The sequence below is a fragment of the Idiotropiscis lumnitzeri genome, chromosome 1 (assembly GCF_059441095.1).
Source record: "Idiotropiscis lumnitzeri isolate Australia: NSW breed Sydney's pygmy pipehorse chromosome 1, RoL_Ilum_1.0, whole genome shotgun sequence".
NCBI lineage: Eukaryota > Metazoa > Chordata > Actinopteri > Syngnathiformes > Syngnathidae > Idiotropiscis > Idiotropiscis lumnitzeri.
In genome coordinates this window covers 11217108-11243033 of record NC_142391.1, presented here as the reverse complement: position 1 = coordinate 11243033, position 25926 = coordinate 11217108, and the positions used below count along the sequence as shown (strand labels likewise).

Genomic DNA, 25926 nt, shown 5'->3' with positions numbered 1-25926 from the left:
CAAACTAAACAATGAGCTGTCTTGTTCTTTTCTGCCACTGAATGCAGCCCCACTTAAGGGTCAAGCTCACAGTTTCATTCCAAGCTGCTTTAAAATGCGGAGTGTGGACTCTCTACGCAACACAGAAGACAGCGCGTCGAGAACAAAGCTCCGGCTTGCCCTTTCTCACACAATGCAGAATAGATTTGGATTTAGATGCTGGAAGTTAAAGCGAGGTTAGAACAGTGTGGAAAACTTCTGAGTGGGTCAGCGTTGTCCGCATGTACCTGCCGCACATTCTTGCTATGCGCTACTTCCGAGTAGGTACTATTCGCGCTTGCGTTGGCGTCTTTGGGGAAAGATCAAAAGAAAACATCACACTTGGTGGAAAGTCTGAAGGAATATCAATGAGGACTTTCCCTGCACCTTGAGGCTCCATTTACATATTGTCTATTAACCTTTTGATATTAAGCATGAGAAGGTGCATTGAGACGGAAACTCGACGAGCGTGTTTGTAATTTCTCAATTTCACATTCAATAACAACACCAAATGTCACAGCGGCTATTAGCATGAAATTTGCCTGACGCGGGCCTAATTCGGCGCTCTCCTCATCGGCCTCCGAGCCTCCAGCTCGTTGTCGACGCGCATTTTCCGGGCCGCCCGCTGATGTCAGATGTTTTGACACGGGTTTGGTATTTGGAACAGCTTCAGGGGGCGTTTTACCTACGACGCACTCCATTTACCCTTCATCATCCGCGACGTCAAAATTGTTCAGCAACGTCAAGTGCTGTTTTCTTTGATCCAAAAACACATTGTTTCCTCCTCCTGGATTCTCAGGTCACATGTTTTCTTTGTACCTTCTATCATAGTTACTTTTTCAAGGTTCACTTCATGTCTGCTTTGCTTTTTAGAAACTGGTTGTCATGGTTACGTTGAAACACGCGCTCACGGTACGACAAAGCAATCAAGACTCGGCGAATAGGGGGGAGGAATTATTTGATAGATCCACGCAAGGCGGGTGAGTCCGAAAACGGCTGTTAATAGCATCAAAGAATGATCACGTTCTATTATGTGACAAAGTCATCACTGAAAGTTGGTTGCGGATCAGAAGTGACAGGTGAGCATGCACGACATGGACAAAAGTAGTGGGGCACGCTGCTTTCTACACGCAGACAAAGCACCAAGGTCAAATTCAACCTGTTCAAGTTGTTCTCCTTCAAAATAAATGTTCCTTTGGAAATACAGTAAAGTGGATTCATCCATTCCAGTGTTAATCAAAGTGAAAGAAACAACACTGACTTTGTTGAATAGTCAGACACTTTTCTATATTGCGTGATGTTATATTTACGCTTCTACGGTTATCATCACAGTCAAAATTAAGAAAACAAATCACACATGCTGTTGTATTGCGTTGAACCACGTTTTTTTTTTTTTTGGGGGGGTGGGGGGACTTTGGTTAATTTAATAGTTGTGATAAATCACGTACCATGTCCTTTTTTGTTAGTGGGAAATTATATGACATCTTGAGAACCTCCTGTTCTGCCTTCCTGCTTCCATGCACTTAGGTCCCAACCATGCAAAACCGTGACAAGCGTGTGTTCCAGTTAAGTTTTAGTCAACAGTGGGTGCTTGCTATTTGTTGAGAATAAGAACTGAGCAGAACGCGAATAACAAAAATCAGTGAATGAATCATGAATTTCGACAATGGAGTCTAGTGGTCTCCAACTATGGTCCATGGCCCAGTACAGGCCTGTGGGCCACTTGGTACCACTACACATACTAAATAAATAAATAAATCGATAAATTAAAAAAAATAATATACATATATATATATATATGTATTATTGTACGCTATCAATCTGGTAGTAAACATCGAGATAGACTTCAGCTGACCTCCCGTGACGCTGAAAAAGGATAATAGAAGTATAGAATATGGCTGAATAGACACAAGATACACAAACCCATAGGTAAGTTGTTAACGCAGTGTGGAATGTGGACAACAACCCTGGATTCTTCGCATGGCATGTTGTTATGTGCCGTTCTACGAAATTGTATTTGATTCTGTGAAATGGCATGTCTCAGTGGTGCCGATGCACATCTTCACTATGTAATCACGTTCACCTTTGATGCGCTGCCACTTACTTTGACCTCTTCCTCAGTTTCCCCAGCCATGCGTTCCCACTCCATTCTATTACATTCTACATCCTCTCCCCCGCGTTGATGTGTCTGCCTCCCTTTCACGACGTCCTGCTTCTCCACTTTTCACTCCTCTGTTCGCCCATTGTCCTTCACTTGTTTCTTATCGCCGCCGCACACATCAGCTTTGCTTTACTCCCTGATCCTGCTTGATGAAATGAACCCTGCCCGCTGGGGATATTACACACAGGATAGCACGATTCATGGCTCCATCTTCTCTCCACCTGCACACCTCCACCTCCTCCACCACCTGCTCTTTGGATAAAATGCTGAAATCCCTCCAGGGCCGGGACGTGAGCGTTTCATCCACCTGTGGTCTGTATTATAAGCAGCGCTGGATATGATTCCTCATGTGAGCCCCGTTTCAGACTCCCATGTGACGCCTTGGGCCACTTATTTCCTCATCATAACGCATCTCGTCACTGAAGCGTCTTAATCAGACCTTTTTCAGGAGGAATTTCCCCGGTGTCACAATTAATGTCATCTCCGCGATGACAGCTTCAATATTTAATCTTATCTTTCTGCTCATTGTGTCTCCCATCAGGTTATCTTGACGTGTGCTCGCATGTTGCTTTGCTCAATAAGGGTGACATAGATTAAATCGAACATCTATCAAGTTGATGCTGTTTTGATTCGATTTGGTTTTGGAGGCTCTGTGTTTTTTCAATGCAGCACACGCTCAAAGTACGTTGTGTTGACATCATTGTCCATCTGTCTTAATATTAGTTGCCAGGCAAACCAATTCCCCAGTAGTACATCCAAATGTATGCCAGCCACGCCAACTGACTGCGTCATTCCAAACTCGCCCCTTGTCAGAGGTCAACTTCTGTTAACACGGGGTGTACACATAACGATAATTAGGCCTAATTTGAATATTCTTTTGTCTCTTCCAAGTCAGCAAAGACACGACTGTCAGATGTCCAAAAACTGTGATGGATTTTAGTTTTTTTTTTTTTTGTGATGAATTTTAGCACAGTGGACGACTGGTTAGCACGATGGCCTCACAGTGCAGAGGTGTGTCACGTTCTGTTGTCAACTAGTGTCTGAAAATGTGACCAATCACCGCCAAAAATCATAAACACGTTCCTACCCCCATCCACTTTAATCTGTGAAAATAATAATAATAAAGAAAAACAATCAGCGTCAACTTTTGGGATTCTATTAACATTAATTATGAGCTTCTATAAGGAAAAAAAAATCACCTGAACAAAATAAAAAAAAATTTGTGTTGATCGTTTTCAATTTTTTCAGGTTGAATAATGAAATAAATGTTTGGCTGAACGAGGCAACTCAGATTTCTGACGAGGCTAAAGCACCCATTAGCCTCGGTGTAGCTCAGCTTTATGCTGCTGCTAACGCAACCAATAAGGACACACACACTCACACACACATGATCTGTTTTGCTAAAACTGGTGGCACTGAGTAACAATGCAATCACATAATAACATGCAGGCTCACAACAGAGAGCACCTCCTGTTAGGGAGGGGCTGCCAGCTGCGTTATTGACCGTTATCATCCTGATTTTACGCGCTACGGGGGGGACGATCCAGCGATGAATGTTTTTACTCAAGCATAGTTTTTGAATTTCTATTTGTTTGCATTAAATACTCAAAGGCAAATTCAGTGTATTGGAATTTCTTTTGGATACAACATGAAACATCACATGAATGGGGAATTCCGTCGTGGATACTTTATTTTCCTGATGAGGAAAAAAAGTTCCAGTCAAGCCTATGATATTCTGCCTAGCAACAAGCACAAATGTGTCACCGCGGAAAAACAATTTCATAAATTATTGATTTGGCCACATTGCTTGGTCTTCATGCTCACAGTGTGGAAAATGGATTGATGGATGTTTATGATATTTTTAATGACTCACTTAAAATATCTGTTGCTTATGCAATGAAAAGATGTGATCCCCCCCCACAGCAACAAAGAAATAATGTCTGTGGAGGATAATAGACAGCATCTAATATTGTCATGTGTGCTTATTTTCATCATTTCTAACCATAAACTCTGAATTATAAAAAAAATTGGGGGAAATGTCATCTCTGTCTAATATCAAATCTACTCCAATACAAGTGAAAGATACAATACAGAGCTACCACAAAACATTTCAGATTTGCATGTTTCCAAGTTTTTGTTTGACCAAAGGTTCAGAAAAAAAAAAAATCATAAGCAAATTTATGTGGATCCTTTTTTGGAAAGACGTCAGACTTCCACCCTCGGTACATCTGTCCCAAAAAAAAAAAAAAAAAAAAGGAGAACCTTAAGCAAGTCCCTCAATCCACTTTTGCTTTCTTGTGGCCTTCCAGGAGAGAAGCAGGCCAGCAGAAGCATTTAGACGTCATTTAATTGCCTCCCACTTCCTGATGGTTATCCATTGATACATGCTGCCACTTTTGATGCTTATCATCCACTTAACAGGCTGCCTTTCCGGCCCAGACCTTACCACTTGGGGTCCGATTAATCAAACAGCTACTACTCTTATGAGCAGATCTTCATCACAGATTACGGAGGATTAGTACAATCCTCACGTGAAAAGTAAAGCAGCAGAGGTGTTGATGTTAGCACTGTAATGCCGACTCTCATTGGTGCAGGCGCCACGGTGAATAGAGGAGCACGTCGACTATCGTGGCAATGTAAGAACGGAACCACTCTCACCTTCTGAAAATTGGACAGTCGTAACCTCACTGCAAAGCTATGATGCTTTCTTGTTACAAAGACAAACCGACATTTTGTAAACAATTATGTTTATGTTTGTTCCATCACTGCAGTATACGATTTTTATATCTTTTATAAGACTTCCAAAGGAAAAAAAACAAAACAATATAACATTTCAGGCAAATGTTGCAATCTAGAATAGTAGTAGGATCTTATCTTATTTGAGAAAAAGTGTTTTTATTAGAGATGAGTTGCGAAATGAAACAAAAAAAGTCAAAACATTTAGATTAGAATTATATTACTTATTTGTTTATTTTTCAGAGAACAAATTATATTGTCTTAAGATGTAAAAAAAAGTAGATCTTACAAAAGTGTATGATAAGAAAGAAGAAAATTCATATTTTGACTGAATAAGAGTGTTGTTTTATATTTGTATACATAAAAACTGATAAACTTACAGAAAAAGTTATTATAATATTCAGGTCCTGCAAAAATGGCATAATGTTTTTAGAAAACAAGTTTCTTTGTAGAGGAAAAAAAGCAATTTTGGAGTAAGAAGTTCTAATTTTAAAAAAATTATTGAAATTTTTCATTAAGAAAAAAAAAATAATAGAAAAACTGAGAGTGAAATAACTTAATTGTTTTTCTAGAAGAGGTGACTTCTTGACACATCTTCCAAGGGTAATGTAATATTAACAAGTGAATGTTAAAACAAAAACAACAATATTAATAATGAATAATATCATTAAAACGAAATAATAACATAACACACAAAATAAAATAACAAATGCCGGGGCAGAAGATTGCAGCGCCCAAGATGCTCCAGTGAAAGGTTGGGAACAATATGAAAATAGTCTCGAACTCTAAACTTCAGAATGATGAGGTAGGCGCCATTGTGCCACAAAGATAAATGAAATCAAATTGAATTAAATGAGTACTTCCAGTCCAACATTTCCACATTGTGACTACAACAACAAATAAATAAAAGGAGATCAATCACACAAACTACCCTCAAAGCGCCCAAAGGCGCGCCACCATTACTCTTCCCTGACTACCATGTGTCTCAATTGTTCTCAGAGTGGAGGAATGCTTGCAATAAGTATTGTACATTGCAGTCTAAAGACAAAGTTCTCCTTTGGGTTAAATAAAGTAAAACAAATGGAATAAAATCCCAATGCAAAGCTACAGATGAGGGATGTAAGCACTTGGAGGACAATAGCGCATGGAGGCATTTGCAGCAGTCAAATAAGTCCTCGTGACAGATGGCAAGTGCTCCTTTCCCCCCTGCTGCATAATTTAAAGTGACCTCTGTAATTGCTCTATGATTCAAGCTATCATCCGCATGAGAAGGTCAGGCTTGTCGCCATCAAATGGTGGTTGAGAGTCACACACGGACCCGTTGATGGTGGTTAGGCGTAATGAATGCGCTCCAACTGCGTTGTGTTATGCAAAGTTGACAATCACAAACCGCGACGCAGGTCGACTGTCACGTTTGCACGTGAAGTCCGCGGGGGAGTCGATATTGTTAATCCTCATCTTTGACTTGATCTTGACTCTGACCCTAATCCTTACAGATGAGAGTCACTTTCATGCACTTGATGCGCACGCTACACTAACAGGGCGACGCGTCGACGTCCGCGCGTGCACGTAACCGCGTTCATGACGCGCACAGTTTGCCTACACAGTGTCGTTAAAAATGTGCTGCAGTTTCACTCCAAGTCGCGGGGTGTCGCTATGGCTTATATTGGCTAAGACACCACCGGATAGTGTTTCCTCTACATTTTATGGCCAATTCCCGTAGCTGTATAACTTTGCGAAGCAAGGAACAAAGAGACAACAGGTTCAAAATGTCTCTTGAAGTCTTCATTCCTGATTTGATTTAAGATAATATTATGTTTAACAGAAGCGTGTTTTCACTTTTTTATAACTTCAAAAAATGTCCCTTGTTGTATGTTTTCGTTTTTTTTTTAGCCTATTTGTACCTGACGCTTGGTTGTAACCATATGTGGTGCTTTATTTGTTTGTATTTAAGATTTGTTGAACCATGGTAAATTAAAAACAATGGCGACATCATATAGATGCACATATTTGCACATCTCCACAGCCTCTCTTCAACTTGATCCAAATATATATATATATATATATATACCATGTGAATTTAATTTTTGTCCAGCACTTGAAATGGGCATTAATTCAACTTAAATAAATTTTTTATTGTCGTTGTTATACCTTATTAGGCGTCATCGCAGAATGTGAGATGACGGGCCAATCATGAGAGAGAATACGACCAGGGAGGAAACAAAGTTTAATGTGCAAGCATTTGGACATCAACACAATGGATTTGAAAAACAGAAATTAGAGACATCTTTGGTCGTAGATGTGTTTGCTCTCAGGGAAACAGTATGACATGTATGCAGGATATTTGTTTAGTGATTCTAAATCCATTTCCTTGGAATTCGTAAAAAAAATAATAAAAATAATCCAACACAGTAATTACTGGTATTAATTGTCGAAACAAATTGCCCCCAATACGCAGCCTGAATCCCCTGTCACAGGCTTTTATGAGATGGGCATTCTCAATGTCGTAGTATGGTAGTAAGGACCACTTTGAATTCATGCAGTCATTCATCGTGTATGTGAGGCATGTGGTGGGCACCGCGTGGCAGGTGTACCCAAATTGAAAAATGTTTTCCTTCAATATGTGTCTAGTTTGGGTCAGCGGGTGTAAACCGGGATCCGTCACCATGCCAACGATACACATCCAGAAGCAAATGCTTCATACAGCATGTTACTGGGTCACTGAGTTCATCGCCACTTTTGCTGACATTTTGCCAGGTGGAGGAGTGTAGATTGCACAAAAATGGCACGGTCTGACTTCACTGTTAAACAAAAAACGGCGAGTGAAAATCGACCATTCAAAGAAGAATGGACTGAAAAATTTGCATTCCTTCTCCCTCCAACCAGCAGATGATCAATGTGTTTGATATTCTGGGACACTAGAGCTGTGAAAATTTCCAATTTGGAACGGCATTACGAGCCGAAGCATAGCAATTTTGAAGACACAATTATTGCAAATTCAGAGGTAAGAAAGAGACTCAAACGATATTGCCCCACGTCAGGTTCGTATCTCATTTGTCACACGACAGCAAAAAGCAATAGCGTGCTCACTTGGAGCAGCATGGACTTTTCTCAGATGCTGATGCAATCAAACAACGCATGACTGATGTGACGTACACAATGGTTGAGGGCAAACCAAAAGAGAAAATGACAGCACTCCCACTCCCCAACTCTGATTCCACAGCAACCAGACACAGTGAAGTATTGACTGCTGATCTATTTAAGCAGCTGTGTGATGGAATAAAGAATGCAGAGTGCATTTCCCAAGCTTTGGATGAGTCCACGGACACCACTGATAATGCTCCGTTGATGGGGTTAGGGTTGAGGTTTTATCATGAGTCCAAAGATTCCAAATCATTATTGTGTGTGACGAATTGATGGTTGTTCCACTGAACAGTCGTTTCGGATTCCTTGATGCTGTGTTTAGTCCTTGTTTGAGAAAACGTTCCTGCCCCAAAGCAGCCACAGCAAAGAGTGGTGCCGTTATTTTGTCTGTCCACTTCCACTGACTTGTCACTCCATAATGTCAAGCGGCTGTTATTATATTTGCGATTGGATGACCGAGTGTGTGTTGGTAGAGATTCCGCCTCCTGCATTCTGATGCGGAAGTTTGGTTGAGCAAACAACGCTGTTTTTTTTTTTTTTTTTTAACGCAATTACCAACTAACAGTTGCCTCAAATAACGAAAATAATACATATCAAAGATACCACAGTATTTTGCCCTGAAAATAAATCATTAAAAAAAGACTTCTTTTTCACATTACAAAAACTGGCAAACAGAGAGGTTTTCCACGGTTCGATTCCAGAAATCCACAATTTGCAGGGGTCCACTGTACTGTGATTATTCCTCTAATACAAATGACAGCTAATTCTGCTTTAATAATTTGTTTCAACACAATGACAATATTTAGAATATATGAAGAATGTTGAACCGCTTCTCAACCGTAACATGTAACCTTGATATTTATTGTTCGGATTTTGTGTTTGCCAAATTTAAACTGCATTCTTAAAGTTGGCAAGGCTCCCTTAGCTTTTTAGCTTCTTCTTTGGTAAAGATTAATGTGAAAGGCTACCAGTTTTATACCATTGTTATTATTATTAGCGGTAATACATTTATTTCTGCAAAGAGACTGATCATGTTCATGATTTCAAATGATCTCCTCTACAACTTTCTTAGAAAGTCAAAATGTCCCATATTACCTGTTTGTTAAAACAGGCGTGACCCTTGGTGGTCTTAACTGCGTCTGTGGGCACCACATTGGTGACCACTGGCATAATTTAAAGAAAAAATATTGTTTTGCTGCAAAATGATGTGGAAAAAAATACGATTACAAATTAGAAACAGAAAATTTTTCAAATTAATTAGATACAATTAATTTGTTATGAAAGCAACTGAATCTGGTGAATAAGTTTTTTTCTGAGCAATTTTTTGCAAAAATGAAAATAAAATCAGCATGAGGGTCTGCAAAGTACAATGTATTAGTGTATTTTTTCTTCATACATTAGATAAATAATATAAATGATTTAGACATTTTGTACACATATAAAAGGTGCCCAAGATATAATAGCATGATGCAGATTAATAAGAACAATAATATCATGCTGTTTTTTTGTTTAATCGCCACATTATTAATAATCTGCATGAAAATAAAAATTAACAGATTTTAACATTAAAATATTTTAATATATTTTCATTGACTCAATGTTCGTCGTGAAAGCTAAAATAAAGCTGCAAAATTTGAAAAAGAGACATTCACAAAAGAGCAGGAGTAAATCATTTATACAGTTTTGTAAATTACTGCATTGAGTTTTTAGTTTTTGTCTTCCTTGTATTTTTAAGGCTACTCTATGGGTGAAGTAGTGGCAAGCACTTTTCTCTCACGTTCCAAATATTTTTTTTTCTGTTATATTCAAACTGAATAAGAAAAACACACACATTACGTTAATTAAATAATTAAATTATTCTAAATCTTTCTTACGTGTGAAAGTGAGTGTAGATGATTGTTTGTCTGTACGCGAGGCCCATGTGCTCTGTGATTGGCTGGTGAGCAAGTTTCCGCCTCACCTGCGACTTTATTGAGGACAAGCTCTATAGAAATTAAACATATCCAAATTTACGACTAACACAATAAAAGATGCCCATACACACACACACACACACATGCGGCATACCAACAATTAAATATTGCTTCTCAATATAATGTGTTGCGCCTCAGCACACGCTGCTTCCAAATTGAGATTAGTGTGTCAGAAAAGTGCCAGGAGGGATTAGGCTGCTCTTGAAGAGGTTTATTTACAGCAGCAATTTGTTAGCAACTAACATGAGCGGCTAATCCCCTTCACAGGAGGAGATGAGGGCGGAGACTCGCCACACGGAGACTTCCCGCCCTGATACGCCCCGACGACAGGCGAGGCCGCGTGCCAACACGTTTGTGTCACGCTGCCAAAGCGATGACGACTACACAATGTTGTTGGTTGTTTTGCTTGAGACATACCAAAAACCTAAACATGGTAACTTGTCCTGATGTACGAAAGATTTTATTTCTCTATTTATTTGTTTGAACTGAAAAGTGATATAAACGTGTAGATTGGGGAGTCCCACTGAGTTGGAATTTATCTGGAATGCTTCATTGTAAAACACGGTGATTGGGAGGAGGCAGTCACAGAGCGAGTCAACGACCCTGGCTAAAATGTGTTTGTCGTTTTAGAGGGCATGGACAGAAGGAAGTAAAAGGACAGCTAAAAAGAAATCGCAAAAGAAAAGACACGAACAACTTCCTGCAGAAAATAAAACAAAACACACACAGTAAAAAACCACAATAGAAATTACCTGCGAACATATTATTTGAAAGTTAACAGACAAAAAGCATTTAAAGGAACGAGTAACGCCGTGAATATTCGGCACAGGGCCTATATGTTTACTTAATTAAATAGTGTCAATTTCACACAAAACTCGAAAAATTAAGCAAAATAAAACAAATGGGATGGAACGAGCCCAGGAGTGAAATTTGCAGTCATGATTTCAATAATTTTGACTTGGAAGATAAAGTATTTTCATTGGTGTTTGGAAGAAAATGGATTACACGAACAACAAACCATGGCCACCTTGCTCCAGAACCGCAGTCGTTGTGCTGCTGAACCGTTCCTCAGGCTTGACGATTGTTGGAAACCTCCTTGCACGGAACCATTGTCTTGGTACCAGGGCTTTGGATCGTTGGCAGTCTGGTAGCAGTTAGCGTCTAGACCAGGCGTGGGCAAACTACGGCTCGGGGGCCACTAGCGGCCCGTTAAACGTTTTAATCCGGCCCGCCGAACTTGAAAAAAATTAAATAAACCTTGTTAATGTTTTATTTTCTTAATACTGTGTTTTTTCAAAGCCATATATATTGTTGTAATGCTTTTGTTAATTTTCATTTAAATGTATTTTTTTTCTCCGAAGAGGTGAGTTTACCAAAACACTCCATCCATCTGCTCCTGGTCCAGCCCCTCTGTCAAATTTTAGAACCATTTACTAATTTAGCGTTTAGTCTCTTTTAGTGAGCACTTAAGAAGAGGCTGATGGTTGTGAGATTTTCTAATGTTGAAATACGCACAACTAGAGATGTCCATATTAAATTTAATTTCTGATTGAGCGCCGTTTTTGGAAATTATAAGTGACAAATGTCCAGTGATTTCGATTGTGTCCCATTCCTCCGCTGATGTCACATCAAAATAAGTCCATATTGCAGACGAAACAGAGGCTTTTCAGGCGTAGTTTCCTAATTTCTCCAAAACAAAAAGATTAAATCTAAATTGCTTGCTCGTTTCATTGTACCAATCAACTATACAGCGTTTGTAAAAGGAAAAATAATCACTTGAGATAAACAATGATCCCAAAACTATTATGGGTAACAACAACTGGCAGTTGTTTTATGGGCATGAGATAGAGAGAAGAGGACGGCACAAAGCAATGACAAAACAGTAATAACAACCACAACACCTGCTAGGCAAACACAGACAAAGGAGACAATTTATAGCAATTAAAGAAGCAAACAATAGCTACCTTACCTGCTATGAATTTAAATTTAGAGGAGAGATACCTAAATAAAAGAGACCATGCACAGAAAGCATCACCACCGCTAGAAGCCTGCTTGGTTTGAGAGGGGATAGAAAAGAGACAGCAAAAAGCAGGAATAGGCAACAACAGAAATGAAGAAATGTCTCACGGCGAGTCACTGGAATGATTTGTTTACATCTGCTTGAAATTGACATCAACCTGCAGAAGTTGCAGCATGCATTACCTCCTTGCTCACACGGCCTCCCAAGCCACACGTTTGGTTGTGCAAGGATTGACACGAAAGCTCATTGTGTGCGTGCATAAATAAGAGGCCTTCTGTCCCACTTCACTCCTCATTTTGTCTCAGCAGGACCAGGGGAACAGGCCGGGCCGGGCCGGGCCAGAGCGCAGTGGGCGGCACCATCGCGCAGGTTCTTTGAAAGTGGCCTAAACGTGTGCTCAGCTGACAGGGTTCGTTCGTGTCCAGAAGGCGGCTAACAGGATGAGGCCGGGCGGCCACGTGGCGGATTACGAGCCGCGAGAAGAAGGTAAAGAGATTAGACCCTAAACAGAATCTGCTGTCTTAACCTCATCACTGTTGCCACTCTGACGGGAAGTGGCCCGAGCTCGAGCTGGGATTCCGAGCGTGTCCCACCCGGTCGCTCCTCGTCCCCACCCCCCCCCTTCGCTCCCTCTGATCGTCCATCCATGCAGCCGCCTCTCCCGTCCACTGGGATCCCACCGAGGCACCCGGGAACTTAGACAACAACTTCAACGGCACTGATGAGGACACTTGAACACACGCTACAAGCGAAGACATCCTGGACATCCTATAGCCCACCTTGGAAATTAACCCACCATGCTTTTTAAATTGGGACTATTCTTCTTCATTTGGTGTCCGATGGGCCTCCAAGCAAGTCAAGTTGAAGGTAGGACAGCGCCAGAGAGGACGTTTGCTTGTTTTTGGCAGGAGGGCGACCACATTAAGTACCGACCGTATATCAAAACGTTCAGACTTTTAGCTTGTGAAAGGTAGGAATACATCTTCAGAAGTTTCACATTTGGGATCCACTGCATGACTGGTAATTTATCATCCTGATTTTCCAGCAAAGACCACTTTAAATTGAGCAGTTTTATTGCCGTTGGTAACTTCAAATTGAGCGTGAGGTGGCACAAGCAGTAAATCAGCGAAGAAAGCTCATGGAGATTTGAAGATAAGAATGAAAGATAAAAAGGAGACATAAAATGTTATGAAAGAAAATTACTTTATAGTAGTAATAAGGAAATAAGGAAAATTATCCTGTAATACATTATGATTAAAAAAAAAAAAGATTTCTTTCTTACTATGCAATGCAATCTGGTTCTTATTGCAGCTGCAGCAATGTAGAACTTTAACGCGTCGAACTGAGAGCTGTTTTTCTTCTATAGTACCGAGTCAATACCATTATGAAGTGCCTCTGGTGTCCTCATCAGACTCACTCAGTCATCCTGAAAATGTAGCGGAATAATGAAACTCCATAAGCGGCCAAACATTGCCGCACATTACAGTACAATGATAAGAATTTGAAATGTTTTTCCTTCATTTTACAACCTTTTTGTCTTTGGATGTACATTTTGCTGGCATGTTCCTCACACAGTTCTGCTAAATTATTATTAGATACTAATTTTAAGTTTTATTAGATTTTTTTCCCCCTAATTGTATTGAGCATTTTGTATTGTATGTAAGTCTCCACCCTGTCATTATGTAATAACTGCCAATTTAACACACATTGTCATGTTTTTAGTGGCATTAGGACCAGCATTTTGTCTTTCTTCAACTGAGGCTGAAACAGTGGAGGCTAGCAGAATCATGTTTTGAAATTGTCATCACATTTAGTATGTCGTTGGCTGTTATCCATGTCCATTCTGTCAAAATTAAATATCAATCGAGTTAAAAAAAAGATAATAATAAAAAAAAAATTCAAAATCTAACTGTAAATTTGTAAACATCACACCGTCAACTTGTATAAGGAAACACGTTGCTCATAAAACGCTAACATCGGCCCAACATATCCACAATCAGCAAGTTAGCAAGCTCACATTGTTTGCTGTTTGCATGTACATTGTCTGCTTGGGGTGAGTTCACAGAAAAAGTTTGACCAATATGCATTTGTAACATGTTAGAAAATCTAAACTTTTTAGGGAGTTGAAATGGAAACGTGTTAAAGGCACTTTATGGTTCTGTTATTACATAATTACCTGAATATGTTTTTACAATTATTATCATTAGTAGCAGTAATGATAGCAATGGAACTTAATCAAATATTTTCTCATTTTAGCTTTGAAGTAACATTTTTAACAATTTTAAAAGTACCGTACTTCTTATTTTTCTTAAATAACAAAAGTAATAAAATAAAATTAAAAATGTCGGTTAAATCACTCACATACACTTACCAGCACATGGTAAAAAAAAAGAACTGATGAAATACAGACAAAAATAATAAATTATTCAAAAGAACAGGCATATATAAAAAAGATTTCTTCTACGGTTTATTTGTATGAATTACAGAAGTGCATATTATATAATAAATGTCTTACTATATTAATCTACTAAACAGTGCCAATCAAAACGGAGCAGAGCAGAAGGCAGAACCTCAGATACTGAAAGTGAGCAGGTGTACCTAATGTTGTGGTCAGTGGTACTTTCAAGCACGCTGAAAGGCCCACACCACGGAACCAAATGAGGAACTTTTTATTAGATGCACAAAAGATAGTAGAAGCGCACACGTGTTCTCCATGAACAAAACAGGTGGCTGTGTGTGCGTGGAAAATATAATGTGAGAACGTCTGCTGTCTTGATCGGTGTGATGTGCCCGCTTGAGCTCATTACGCCGAAGGAAACAAAAGCCATTCTGTTCACGGCGTCACAGGACGCTAATCTTTTCTGGCTCGTAACTCTGGCGGGGCGGCCTCCTGCGCCTGCGTCGGCCATTAGGGCCTCTCGTCCCGCCTCCCTTCTCTCATCCCCGTGCCAGTGCATGTGCACAATAAAACAACCCCCCCCCCAAAAAAAATACCCTCATACGAAGGAAGTTTTATCAAAAATCATGCGGGGCCACCTGTAAGGCTTGGAAGCCTCATCAGGTTGCCTGAGAGCCAAAAAACAGGGAATATCTTTTTGGAAGATTTAATCTATATATTATTTTCATTACATTTTTTAATGCTCTGGAGAACCTATGGAGATTCGAACCCCAATCCCTTCAAATCAGTGAGGCAGACTTGCAAACCACTAGCTCACCATGCTGCTCATTCGAAAGAAAAATACTTCAATAAACGTGCAATTCAGGTTTAACATTTGTGACAAATGAATACAAGCCAGACAACGGAGGGATGTTTCAACAAAGATTTGCACCCCTGATATGACATTGGGACCAACGTACAAACCACAACCACGCTGTGCTGCCTGTTAAAAAATGGTTCAAATCTGAAATTGGATACAATTTGAAGAAAAAAAAACCGTCATTAATAATAGGTTATAATATTGAAAGGGGGAATGTCTACAACAATAAATGTTTGATTTCAATTACTCCCCCTTCCTTCAAGCACAAAAATATGACTGACCTCTTGCCCTCCCCCTGACATTGATTAGTTGCATATTCTCAGTTGGAAGGCATTTTATATTTGGATTTGTGAGAGTGTATTTTTGCAAGGCCAAGTAATCATATTTCTCCATTCCCCTTTCACATATGATGTCAAGGGTATCTCGCGATACAAGACATTGTGGGCATGCACAGCAAAGACATGAACAAAAGAAAAGTTGAAAGAAGAGGCATAATAGGCGTCACAAAAGTTTTGTTCATTTGCGGTTCATTCCCTCACACGGCGTGTCAGAGGTGCTCTATTCACTCTCTCAACCCGCGCCGCTGCTCTTTAACGCGGAAGCCTGAATGACGTGCTTTGGAGTGTCAATCCTCAAGGCTGACGTAGGAGGTAAACAACAAACATCCTTTCTCTCAAAGTCACATTCTGAACATTTAACATTTTTATCTCTTTATCAGATTCCCTTTTCACTGTTGAATTAGCAGTGTGTGGCGTGAAAAACACTGTGACCTTGTGTCCATCATCACCTCACGTCATTTCAGCAATGCTGTGAATGTTCACACAATGAGCATGCAGTAAAAAATAAATATCGTTTGAATGCAACCAGAAAGCAAAGAAAAACAAACAAATACAAAAACATCACACATTGAAATTTCTGCTGACTTCTTTATATATTTCCAAGAATGTGCAGGAAAAACTGAAGTAGTGCCTCTGATAAATGCACACAATGAAGACCAATAGAGGGTGTTTTCACCTCTCACCCAAAGTCAGTTGGTCTAGGCAACCCAAATAAGGATAAGCCCTATAGGAAGTGCAAGGATGACTTAAATCACTGGGCAACACACACACAAAAAAAATAACGCGAAATCACATTTTCATGCCCGCAGACTAACTGTGGGCTTGGGTAGCGTTTTTTTTTTTCCTAGACGGATGCCGATAGAAGCGGGCTTTTACGCCGTTGTGGGAGAGGACGCAGCTGGCTTGTATGCCATCCAATGGAAGCGGCTCTGCTCATTCTTTGTAAATTCAGCGCAGAAAGAGGTGCGCGGTCTACTTACTGATCATCAAGTACATTTAAAAGGAATTGCCACTGTTTTCATATATATGAATGAAATATGATTCCATTCACCACACACGTCCTTAGAGGTCAGAATTGCTCAAATCCACCAAAATCGCGTGGCACCACCTTCTTTTAGCTGGTCTAAATTCTAGTTTATTTTCTGTCACCAAATTTTCAGGAGCGCCGGCACAAGGAATGAAAAACGCCTCGGCCCACCAGAACGCTCAGAGCGGCACAATACTGTCTGCCAAATTCGCAAACACGGTAAACTAGACTAGCCCCGGACTAAAATGAAGATTCGCCTGCTTTTACGCCGAGCGCGTGTGGCCTTAATGATGCACCATCTCATGCGCGTCATTTTGACATCCTCAGCAGTTAATTAACCAGGTTAAAATTGAAAAATAAGCAAATTTTAAATAATTGATTGGAGGATCAAAATGTTGCTGTATGTATGAGGGCATAGGGAAAGCGTTTTGTTACAGCTCCCGGTGTTGTGAAATGCGCTATATAAATAAAATTGTCATGTAATGTAATCATAACTAAAAAAAAAACAAATCTCCACAGGATTTTGTGATTCTAATCGCTACTGCCACCTGTGGCCGAAAAAGGAAATTGCACACTCTTTGTTTCACACATCTGTGTCATGGGTTTCTTCATTTTTTTTTTTTGCCTTGCTCTGAGAAACTGTGGTTGTCTTGGGTGTGCGGGAAGCTCTTCTGAGCAGATGTAGAACACATTCCAGGGAAATAAATACAATACAATACAATTGTATTTACTTCATAGCACATTTCACAACAGGTGGAGCTGTGACAAAGCGCTTTCCATATGCCGTCATATAAATTAGCAGGTGATGAGAACACAAATTAAAACACATAAACACAATTACAATAGATACCAGAATATTAGCAGAACAGCGACAGCTAAGGAATAAACATGCGTCTCCAAACGGGTTTTAAAAATGGATAAATGTAAATGAAATAAAAAATAAATAAAAGCTATGAGACAATGACGAGAATGTGCATGACGTCGCATTCGTAGAATGAGCGTGGGAAATTCGAACTTGATTCCAGTCTGAAAATTATTTTCCAGAGGTTTACGAGAATACCCATTGTGAACAGCTGAAGTGTTAATCTGCTATTTATGAGAAGTGTGTTAGATGTGTGTAAATGGTCAAATGGAAAGGCTCTATTGTAAAGACATTTTGGGGCAAAATCCTGCAGAGTGCAAATTTAATTAACAGCAGGCCTAGTTATCTAATTTGAGTGACATGAGTAAAAATGTAACATTATTTTTCTGTCTCTCAAAAACACATACCACCGCATACTGTATGTTGAAACACAAAAACAAACAAACAATCACATAAGCATAAAACATTTTCATACTGTTAATAGTAAGACATTAAAAGAATCAATCTGAACTTTAAATACAAGTGACTAGTGGTATTTGTTCAACCACATATCGGGTTATTCCTCCGAGGTGTGTACAATATAATTTCAAAGCGAGTTTTGTGAAGAAGGCCATTAAAACAACAAAGCAACTGTTTATCTCAGATGTTTGCACAAACAACACAACCTGAGTGCTCGTTGCTGCACGCTGTTTGTTCACCGTCTGCACGAATCCATCTCCCTTGCCAGAATCGAAAGAGGATCACGTTGCGGAATTGATCTCTCGTTTTGTTTTTCTCCCCAAAAACAACAAAAGAACAACAACGGGAAAAAATGTGGAGTTTTCTTTAAGATTGATAGATAATCCAGAGGAGGTCCGTTTGTTATTTGGGTCTGATGACTTCCCGTCTGTGTTTGGGGGCTCATAAATCCTGGCTTATTGTCTTAAGGAGCCCTCTGAGGGTTGCCACCTGGCATCACAATGCTGGCTTTTCTTCTCAAACAGCTCTGATGCAATACCGACGACTGGCGCACTGGCTTGCATAACAGCGTCGAATTAGCTTCTGCTCGTACTCGCCGTCCGAGATGAGGTCTCCTGCACGTGGGCAGCGCGTCGCACCTCGTCCGTGCCCACGTGGCCGCTCGTGTTGGAGTTATGTCATATTTGTTGATTTTCCTCATCTTATTTTGGGCTCTTGTGATGTAATCTGTATGCAGTCGACAGGGCACTCCAGTGACATTTGACATTCAATATCATGATGGACATGTAAACTGGCCAGTTAGGAATGGATGAGTTAACCCAGACGTGGGCAAACTATGGCCCGGGGGCCGCCGAACTTGAAAAAAATTAAACGAATAAACCTTGTTAATGTTTTCTTTTCTAAATACCGAGGTGTGTCAAAGGCAGATATTTCGTAATGATTTTGTTCACTTTCATTTAAAATTAAATGTATTTTGTTTTCCTCCGATGAGGTGAGGTTACCAAATTGGAATCCGAATCCGAATCAGTTTCTTCGCCATTTGTGTAATTGAAAATTAGAAATGACTCGTAACATTGAAACAAAATACAGTGCACAGCAATAAAATTTAGCTGGAGAAAACAAGCCCGCTTTGTGGAGAAGACAGAAAATCACAGCATAAAAGGATACATTCTCGCACAGAATAAAACACCCAACACCCTACAAAGAAAAGGAGAAATGGTCCAAGATACAGTGCCAGACAATGGGCACATTATTTTCATGTCATTTCATTTCATTTTCAGTTATTCAGGCTGGACACAGCACAGTGGAAGACACTCCGCAACAGGAGATGTGGAACATTTCATAGAATGGAAACGTTTGCCTGAAGGCAAAAGAACAAATACCCAAAAAAGGCTGCCGACAGGATGACCTGCAGGCTAAATTACAATAGTTACTTTACAAAAGGGACACTGATGTGTCGGTGTTCTGATTCTTTACAGTTAAGATAGCAAACCACACAAGGATTGGACAGGATGCTGTCAGTAACACATCAATTTATGAATTTTTTGGTTACCTCACCTCATCTGAGAAAAAAATAAATAAATAAAAGTGAACAAAATCATTACAATAAAATCTTTGACACACCACAGTGTTTAGAAAATAAAACATGAACAAGGTTTATTCATTTCATTTTTTTCAAGTTCGGCGGGCCAGATCAAAACGTTTAACGAGCCGCATGTGGCCCCCGGGCCGTAGTTTGCCCACACCTGGCGTAATGCGACCAAGACAATTAGAATCTTCACATGCATCAACTGCAAGTTATTATGAATTGCAGGGTGGGGGATTATGTTGAAAAATAATAAAAGATCAGAATTCTATCTGCCTCTTGTCTTGTTTAGGCTGGAGTCCTCTCTGTGAAAAGTGCTATACAGGTGTCAAGAAAATATATGATATAGAGTGACTATAAATGAGTTCTGCTTGCAGACATCCAACATCACGGTATCTCCGGACTCCGGGATGTGAGGTACCGGCACTTTTTTGAAGCTTCCAGAATGACGAAATATAACAGTAATAAAGCGAGAGCTGGCGAGGATGGACATCGGAGGAAGAGGTCGACCATTCTCACCACTGGTGTCAAAGTATGTCCCCATGAGACCATGAAAGCTGTCATCGGCAGCCATCGAGCGTACTACAAGCTCCGAGGTAAATGTGCTTATGCTTGCTTTTTTTTCTTTTTTTTTTAACTTGAAGGGCATCTCACTCACATGCTCAAATGCATTTTTTTGTTTTAAATATAATAATAAACTATATGTTTATATTTTGAAAATGATGTTGTTTATCTTTGTCATGGAAATGTGTATTTTCCGCTTTTGGTCAGTGACAGCTTTCATTGGTGGCACTTTGAGCCACCAATCATCTTGCAGATTGCCCTCCTCAGATGTGTCCCTGCCCTTTTGTGATCTCGTTTAGTTTCAAGAAAGGCCCTTCCATAAGTCTGCCTTGTCTTTTAGTGCAATCCTTGTCGACTAAATGTGCTTGCACCTTTCACAGAACAATTGAAAAAAACGTTCTTTTATTTCAGAAGAATACGCATTGTCAGCTGCACCGTTGCGCCTGTCAGATCTGTTTGTTCCCTCCATCACGATTCCAATACAAATACCTGCTCGATTTGCTTTAGTGGACTAAAGAAAGTAGGGAGGACGGGTGGGAGAGGAATATGACAAATAATTGATCTGTCACTAATCATATGAGCAAAAGTATATATCTTTTTGCGCAAAGACACAAACAAAGTCTTGATATTCGGCATTTGTATGCAAATGGTGTCAGTCCGAAAAATAGATTTGGTTTGGTTCAAGCAGCCACCTTGGCTGTTACAATACATCAGTTAATAATTTGCATGACTCAAATGAGTCTTTTAAAAAAAAGAAGCAAGATGACTTTGGTGTCGCGGACGTAATCGCAGCGTGCAGAAATTAATTTGCCAGAGAATAAAGATGATGTTGGACACTTTGGACCTTGCAGGGACAAGAAGATTCCGTTGTGTTTGGGATATTTATATTCATAAAGATATGCAAATGTGGCCGATTAAAAAACCTGAACAAGTTGACCTTTATTGAATTGGACCAACTACACTTTGTATTTTATTTATTTCCATTATCGTACTATATTTGGAATTGTTCTCTAACGCTATTAGAAGGCGATCTAATCTGCACTGTGGATTAACATAATTACATTGATGAATATATGAATAATTATCAGAATGGAATAATTAATTTAAAGTAATTAATTCCACCTTACCTCAAATAATGTATGTGTTCTTGCACATCATTTTTCTGCGCTCCAATTTCCATGTAAAGAAACCTGTAAGAATCTATGACAGCATTTCATAAGTACACATTTACAGATAATATTAAATGTCAATAAAGGGTAGAAAAAAGACCTGAGCAATTACAAAGCCCAACTTTGATGAAGTTGGGACTTTGTGTACAATGATTTGCAAATCCCTTTTACGTTATATTCAATTGAATACATTGCAAAGACATGATATTTAGGACTCTATATTTGTGCCCAGCGCAAGTTTAAGGCAAAACACAGTCTAATTGTGCACTTGGGTGAGGTTATGTATCTTTTGGTATTTTCAATTAGTAATACGTGCAGTTAAAAATGGGCGGTTTGCGCCATTGTGGGTGTGACAAAATGTTCCAAAAAGCAAAGGCAAAAAAATAAAATAAAATAACTGGGAAATCACTGCTCATGTGATGTGCACAAGCTGAGCCGTGATTGGTCATCACCTGACCCCTGAGTACATGTGATGTCATTTTCAGTCGACATCAAGTGGCAAAATACGTTTTAAAGGTGTTCATTGTGCAAGGAAAAAATAATGATGTCATAAAATTCATTAAAGACAAAATATTAGCTTTTTACTACTGAAAATTGTAAAGTATTCTTTTAAAATGAAACACCTGTTTGGAACATGTTACAAGAAACAGATGGATGTCATTTTTGGGCGAGGTTCACCACTTTGTGTTTGCTTTTTCCACCAACTGCATTTGGCAATGAAATAACACAAAATTGCATCTTTTTTTCCCCATAAGTTTGTCAGGAAGCCATTTGGGAGGCCTTTCGCATTTTCCTGGACAGGGTGCCAAACACAGAGGAGTACCAATTGTGGGTTTATACCTGCCAACATGATAACCTCTGTATGGACGACCTGGCTCGCAACTTCAGTAGTTCTCAGGAGCATCTGGACATGGTGGCCCAAGTGAGTGCTGCTTTGCTTGCATTTAAGTCTTCTCCTGGTAGTAAATTGACAAAAGGATAATACTATTCAGTCAAATTTCACAATTTTCCATTAACTCATACAATCCCAGCCGTTTTCATGAGAGCAAACAACTCAATCATAGCGTTTTCTTCTGGATTTAGACTGATTTTGAAGGCATACAGGATATTGTTCTAAAGATAAAAACATGGGGCAAAAAAATAAAAATGCAAAGACGTATAAATACGTCTTCGGGAGTCAGGGACTACAGTTTTGAAAATGTATATATACGTCTTATGGAGTGAATGAGTTAAAAAAAACATTACAACAAAATGCAATTATGAAACAAACAAACAAAAACAATTCTTAAAGATTAAATGCAAATGTATTAAACTTCAAAGTTAAATACAACTGAATTGTAGTTGTGGGGGATTTTTCTTGCATATCATTACAGGGGGCCTGCGTACAATTTGTGCTACACACACTACACTTTTAGAATCACAGATCAAATGATGATATATATATTTTTTTACTTTCAGAGAGTGGCTGAACAGGCTGAACTTGAAGGGTAGGTGCAAACTCATCTTTTGCGTGTATTTCTTTGTGACATTTCCTTTCACGTTACTTTTGTATTTCAGTATGTACATTGCCCAAGTTAGATCCAGATTTGCATTTTTAGTTCAGTTTCACTGATGTTATAGGAATGTTGTTGTTTATATTTCGACTGATTCATTTATAGCAGACAATTTCGTTTTAGGTTAATTTTTTTACCTGACATGTTTCGGCGAGACTTTCGCCTTCGCCAGAGTGTCCAAAGGCGAAAGTCTCGCCGAAACATGTCAGGTAAAAAAATTAACCTGAAACGAAATTGTCTGCTATAAATGAATCAGTCGAAATATAAATAATAATAATAAGACAAAAGGAACTCAATACAAATACTAAAATAATGTTGTTGGTTGTGTCACTAAATGCTTTGTCCCTTAACCCATAAATTGCAATACTTCATTTATTACAGCCCAATATACATTTTATAATGAAAGGGAAAATGTGGTGTTCATTTTGACTGAGGTTTAATATATATATATATATATATATATATATATATATATATATATATATATATATATATATATATGTGTATTTATATATATAGATTTTTTTTAATATAGGACTCCTTTTATGAAACTAAAGAGTAGCAAGTCATGTTCTAATGGTTGATGTTTCATTTAGCAGCGTTGTAATGGAAACACCGGAACCGGGAGTGGAATGTGAGTTAAAAACAAGTGAGCTCATGACCTTCCAATACAATATGTGTTTAACAGTGAATGACTAACTGTATGCTAACTTGCATATTTACTTTGGTCTCAGGCACCTGGACACCCCCGGTCATTCTCATTCCAACAGAAGATGACGTGGTATTGAATAAAACACAGTTGCAGCTTCTTTTGAATTAACATGTTTACTGTGGCTAACCATTCTGTCTATGCCAGATAAAAGAAGAGCCAAATATGATAAAAGAGAGCTATGCGGAGTACATTGTGGAGTTCAATGCGACCATTGTGGAGCCATCGTACATCGAGCTGCTGCATGACCCCCAGGCGGCTGACGCTGATGACATCACTGGAGAAATAACGGACAAGGTAGGATGAGTTGCATTCTTCAAATACACAGAATTGTCCCAACAATGAAGCCGTTGCAGTCTGACCTATAGGAATATAAAATCTTCAAGGCTGTATTGGCCTTGCTTTGTAGACTTGCAGCAACTTTATGACCTGGACTGAATCCAAGTGGCTCTTTTCCCTCACAGCCACGTTGGCTTGGCGGAGTGTGTCCACTTTACTTTTGGCCCAAACGAAGTCATGAATCAATGTCCACCGGGGGTCCTATAGCTTACAAGCCAGAAGGTTAGGTGTCGAGCTAATTAGGTGTATAAGTACTCCAGTGTCACCTCATACTCTCCATGGTTCGGGAAGGGTACCATCTTTGACATGATTTATTCCCCTATCAACTCAAATTTTCAGCCTTTGGCAGTGCAGCAACTTCTAGTGGACTGGAAACTCATTGCTGTATTTGGGCCACACATTTCTTGGCAAGCTCGGCTTTGCTATGGAAATGGAAGTAATCAAGTAGAGGCACTGACGCGGGAGTGATAGTTCCATGCTGGGAGTTTAGATTTGGGAAGGCAGTAGTGGAGTCAGATTATTGATATTTTTGAAGAGATGTGTTTTTTAGGGTTGGGTTATTTAGAGTTGCAGGTGTTTTCTGGGTTGTAAAAGTGGAGGAAGTCTGAGTTTTTGGGAAGCAAAATTGGGATTTTACGGAAGTACAATCCAATAAGTACTTTAGTTCTCACAGGGAGAGCAACATTCCTTGTTTGTATTTAACTGCTCCCTGAGGATAAATTGGCAGAATCAATATCCTATAGAAATGCTCTAAAATTGGGTTGAAGCGGCGTCTAAAATGTAATTGAAACAGGTGAAGCTGCAGGTTTTACTACTGGGACCGGGTGACCACCAATTCTGAGTGAGAAGGTATCAGGAGTGGTTTAGCATATAGTCGAAGATCCGAAGAGGACCAAGAACCAAAGCTTAAAAAATACTTTGCGTAACTTGGGTTCAGATGTGCAGTCATGGAAATGAAGTTAATGCCGTGTAAGAGATTAATTTAAAGTCAGATTAAACATGATATTTTATGTTTAAGGGATTGTATTTGAGTCCATGCTTCTTCTTCTTTCGTTAGATGCTTCATGCTCTTAAAAAAATTCCAGGATTCAAAGAAATTCGCATGTTGGGATTCAGGTAAGTTTACTGTGTGTGTGTGTTTAAGTAAGTTAAATAGTATGATAATTACATTGTAATAACCAATGGTGAGTAAAACATCTCAATACATAGAACACAATTGTTGCACACAATATTTGTTCCCTGAATAACATTTCTGAGGTGAATTTGTTGTCAGTGTAGCTCCTAGTGCATAAACAGACGGTCTCATTCATGCAGCTTCGTGACTTGACTTGTTGTTTACATCAGCTCAGAGGATGCGATTCTGAATTATGCTGTGGTCTTTGATGGAGACATTGAACTCAGTGATGACCCAGAGCCTCCAGATGGCCAGACAAATGTGGATGATCCTAAACTGCGGCACATGATTGTGAAAGCCTTACAAAAGGAGCCATCGCTACCACTGGACATCCAGAATCTGATCTTTGAAGCTGGTGAGCACAATTTTCACGCTATTCAAGCAGAGCTGCTGAAGAGAAAGTAGAATTGATTTTTCGTGTGTCTCTTCTCAGTAACCACAGCTTACCCAGATGCAGCACTCAGCATGTACACCACTGGGAGCGGGGATGTCATCAAGGTCATTGAAGAGGACACCACCCCAAAGTTGTTCCCCACTCTGGCAGCGACAGAAAACACATTTGAAAGTACTGAAATTCATCGTCAAACACACACCTCCGTGCCATCCATACTGACCACCCTCCCAGAGTCCACCTCTGCACCCACAGCCGCAGATGAGGTGCCAGTGGCAGCAGCAGTGGAGGATGCATCCGGAGGTGATCCTTCGGGAGAGATGAGTGACGTCATCACTCCCGCTACAACAACAGAGGCCATCCTAGAACAGGGACAAGAGGCGGAGGTCACGGAAACAAGTCCAATGAATGCTAACGGTGGAGGTGAGGCTATAAATGTATAATTTC

The 25926-nt window shown here is 39.6% G+C and overlaps 1 protein-coding gene across 7 annotated transcripts in view; it reads left to right on the top strand.

Annotated features, from left to right (window-relative positions):
- Positions 1 to 12352: 12352 nt before the first annotated feature.
- impg1b (interphotoreceptor matrix proteoglycan 1b) overlaps positions 12353 to 25926 on the top strand; it is a 28514-nt gene continuing 14940 nt past the window's right edge. For 3 of the 7 annotated variants that reach the window (XM_088316386.1, XM_088316396.1, XM_088316344.1), the window contains exons 1-10: positions 12353 to 12919; positions 19958 to 20176; positions 22069 to 22235; positions 22772 to 22800; positions 23463 to 23515; positions 23601 to 23647; positions 23723 to 23872; positions 24972 to 25030; positions 25259 to 25443; positions 25522 to 25902. In XM_088316386.1, the coding sequence (XP_088172512.1) occupies positions 12850 to 12919; positions 19958 to 20176; positions 22069 to 22235; positions 22772 to 22800; positions 23463 to 23515; positions 23601 to 23647; positions 23723 to 23872; positions 24972 to 25030; positions 25259 to 25443; positions 25522 to 25902 (1360 nt within the window). In that variant the 5' untranslated portion in view covers positions 12353 to 12849. The remainder of the gene's footprint in view (positions 12920 to 19957; positions 20177 to 22068; positions 22236 to 22771; positions 22801 to 23462; positions 23516 to 23600; positions 23648 to 23722; positions 23873 to 24971; positions 25031 to 25258; positions 25444 to 25521; positions 25903 to 25926) is intronic. The other 4 variants (XM_088316378.1, XM_088316369.1, XM_088316352.1 and 1 more) reach the window with 4 other exon arrangements.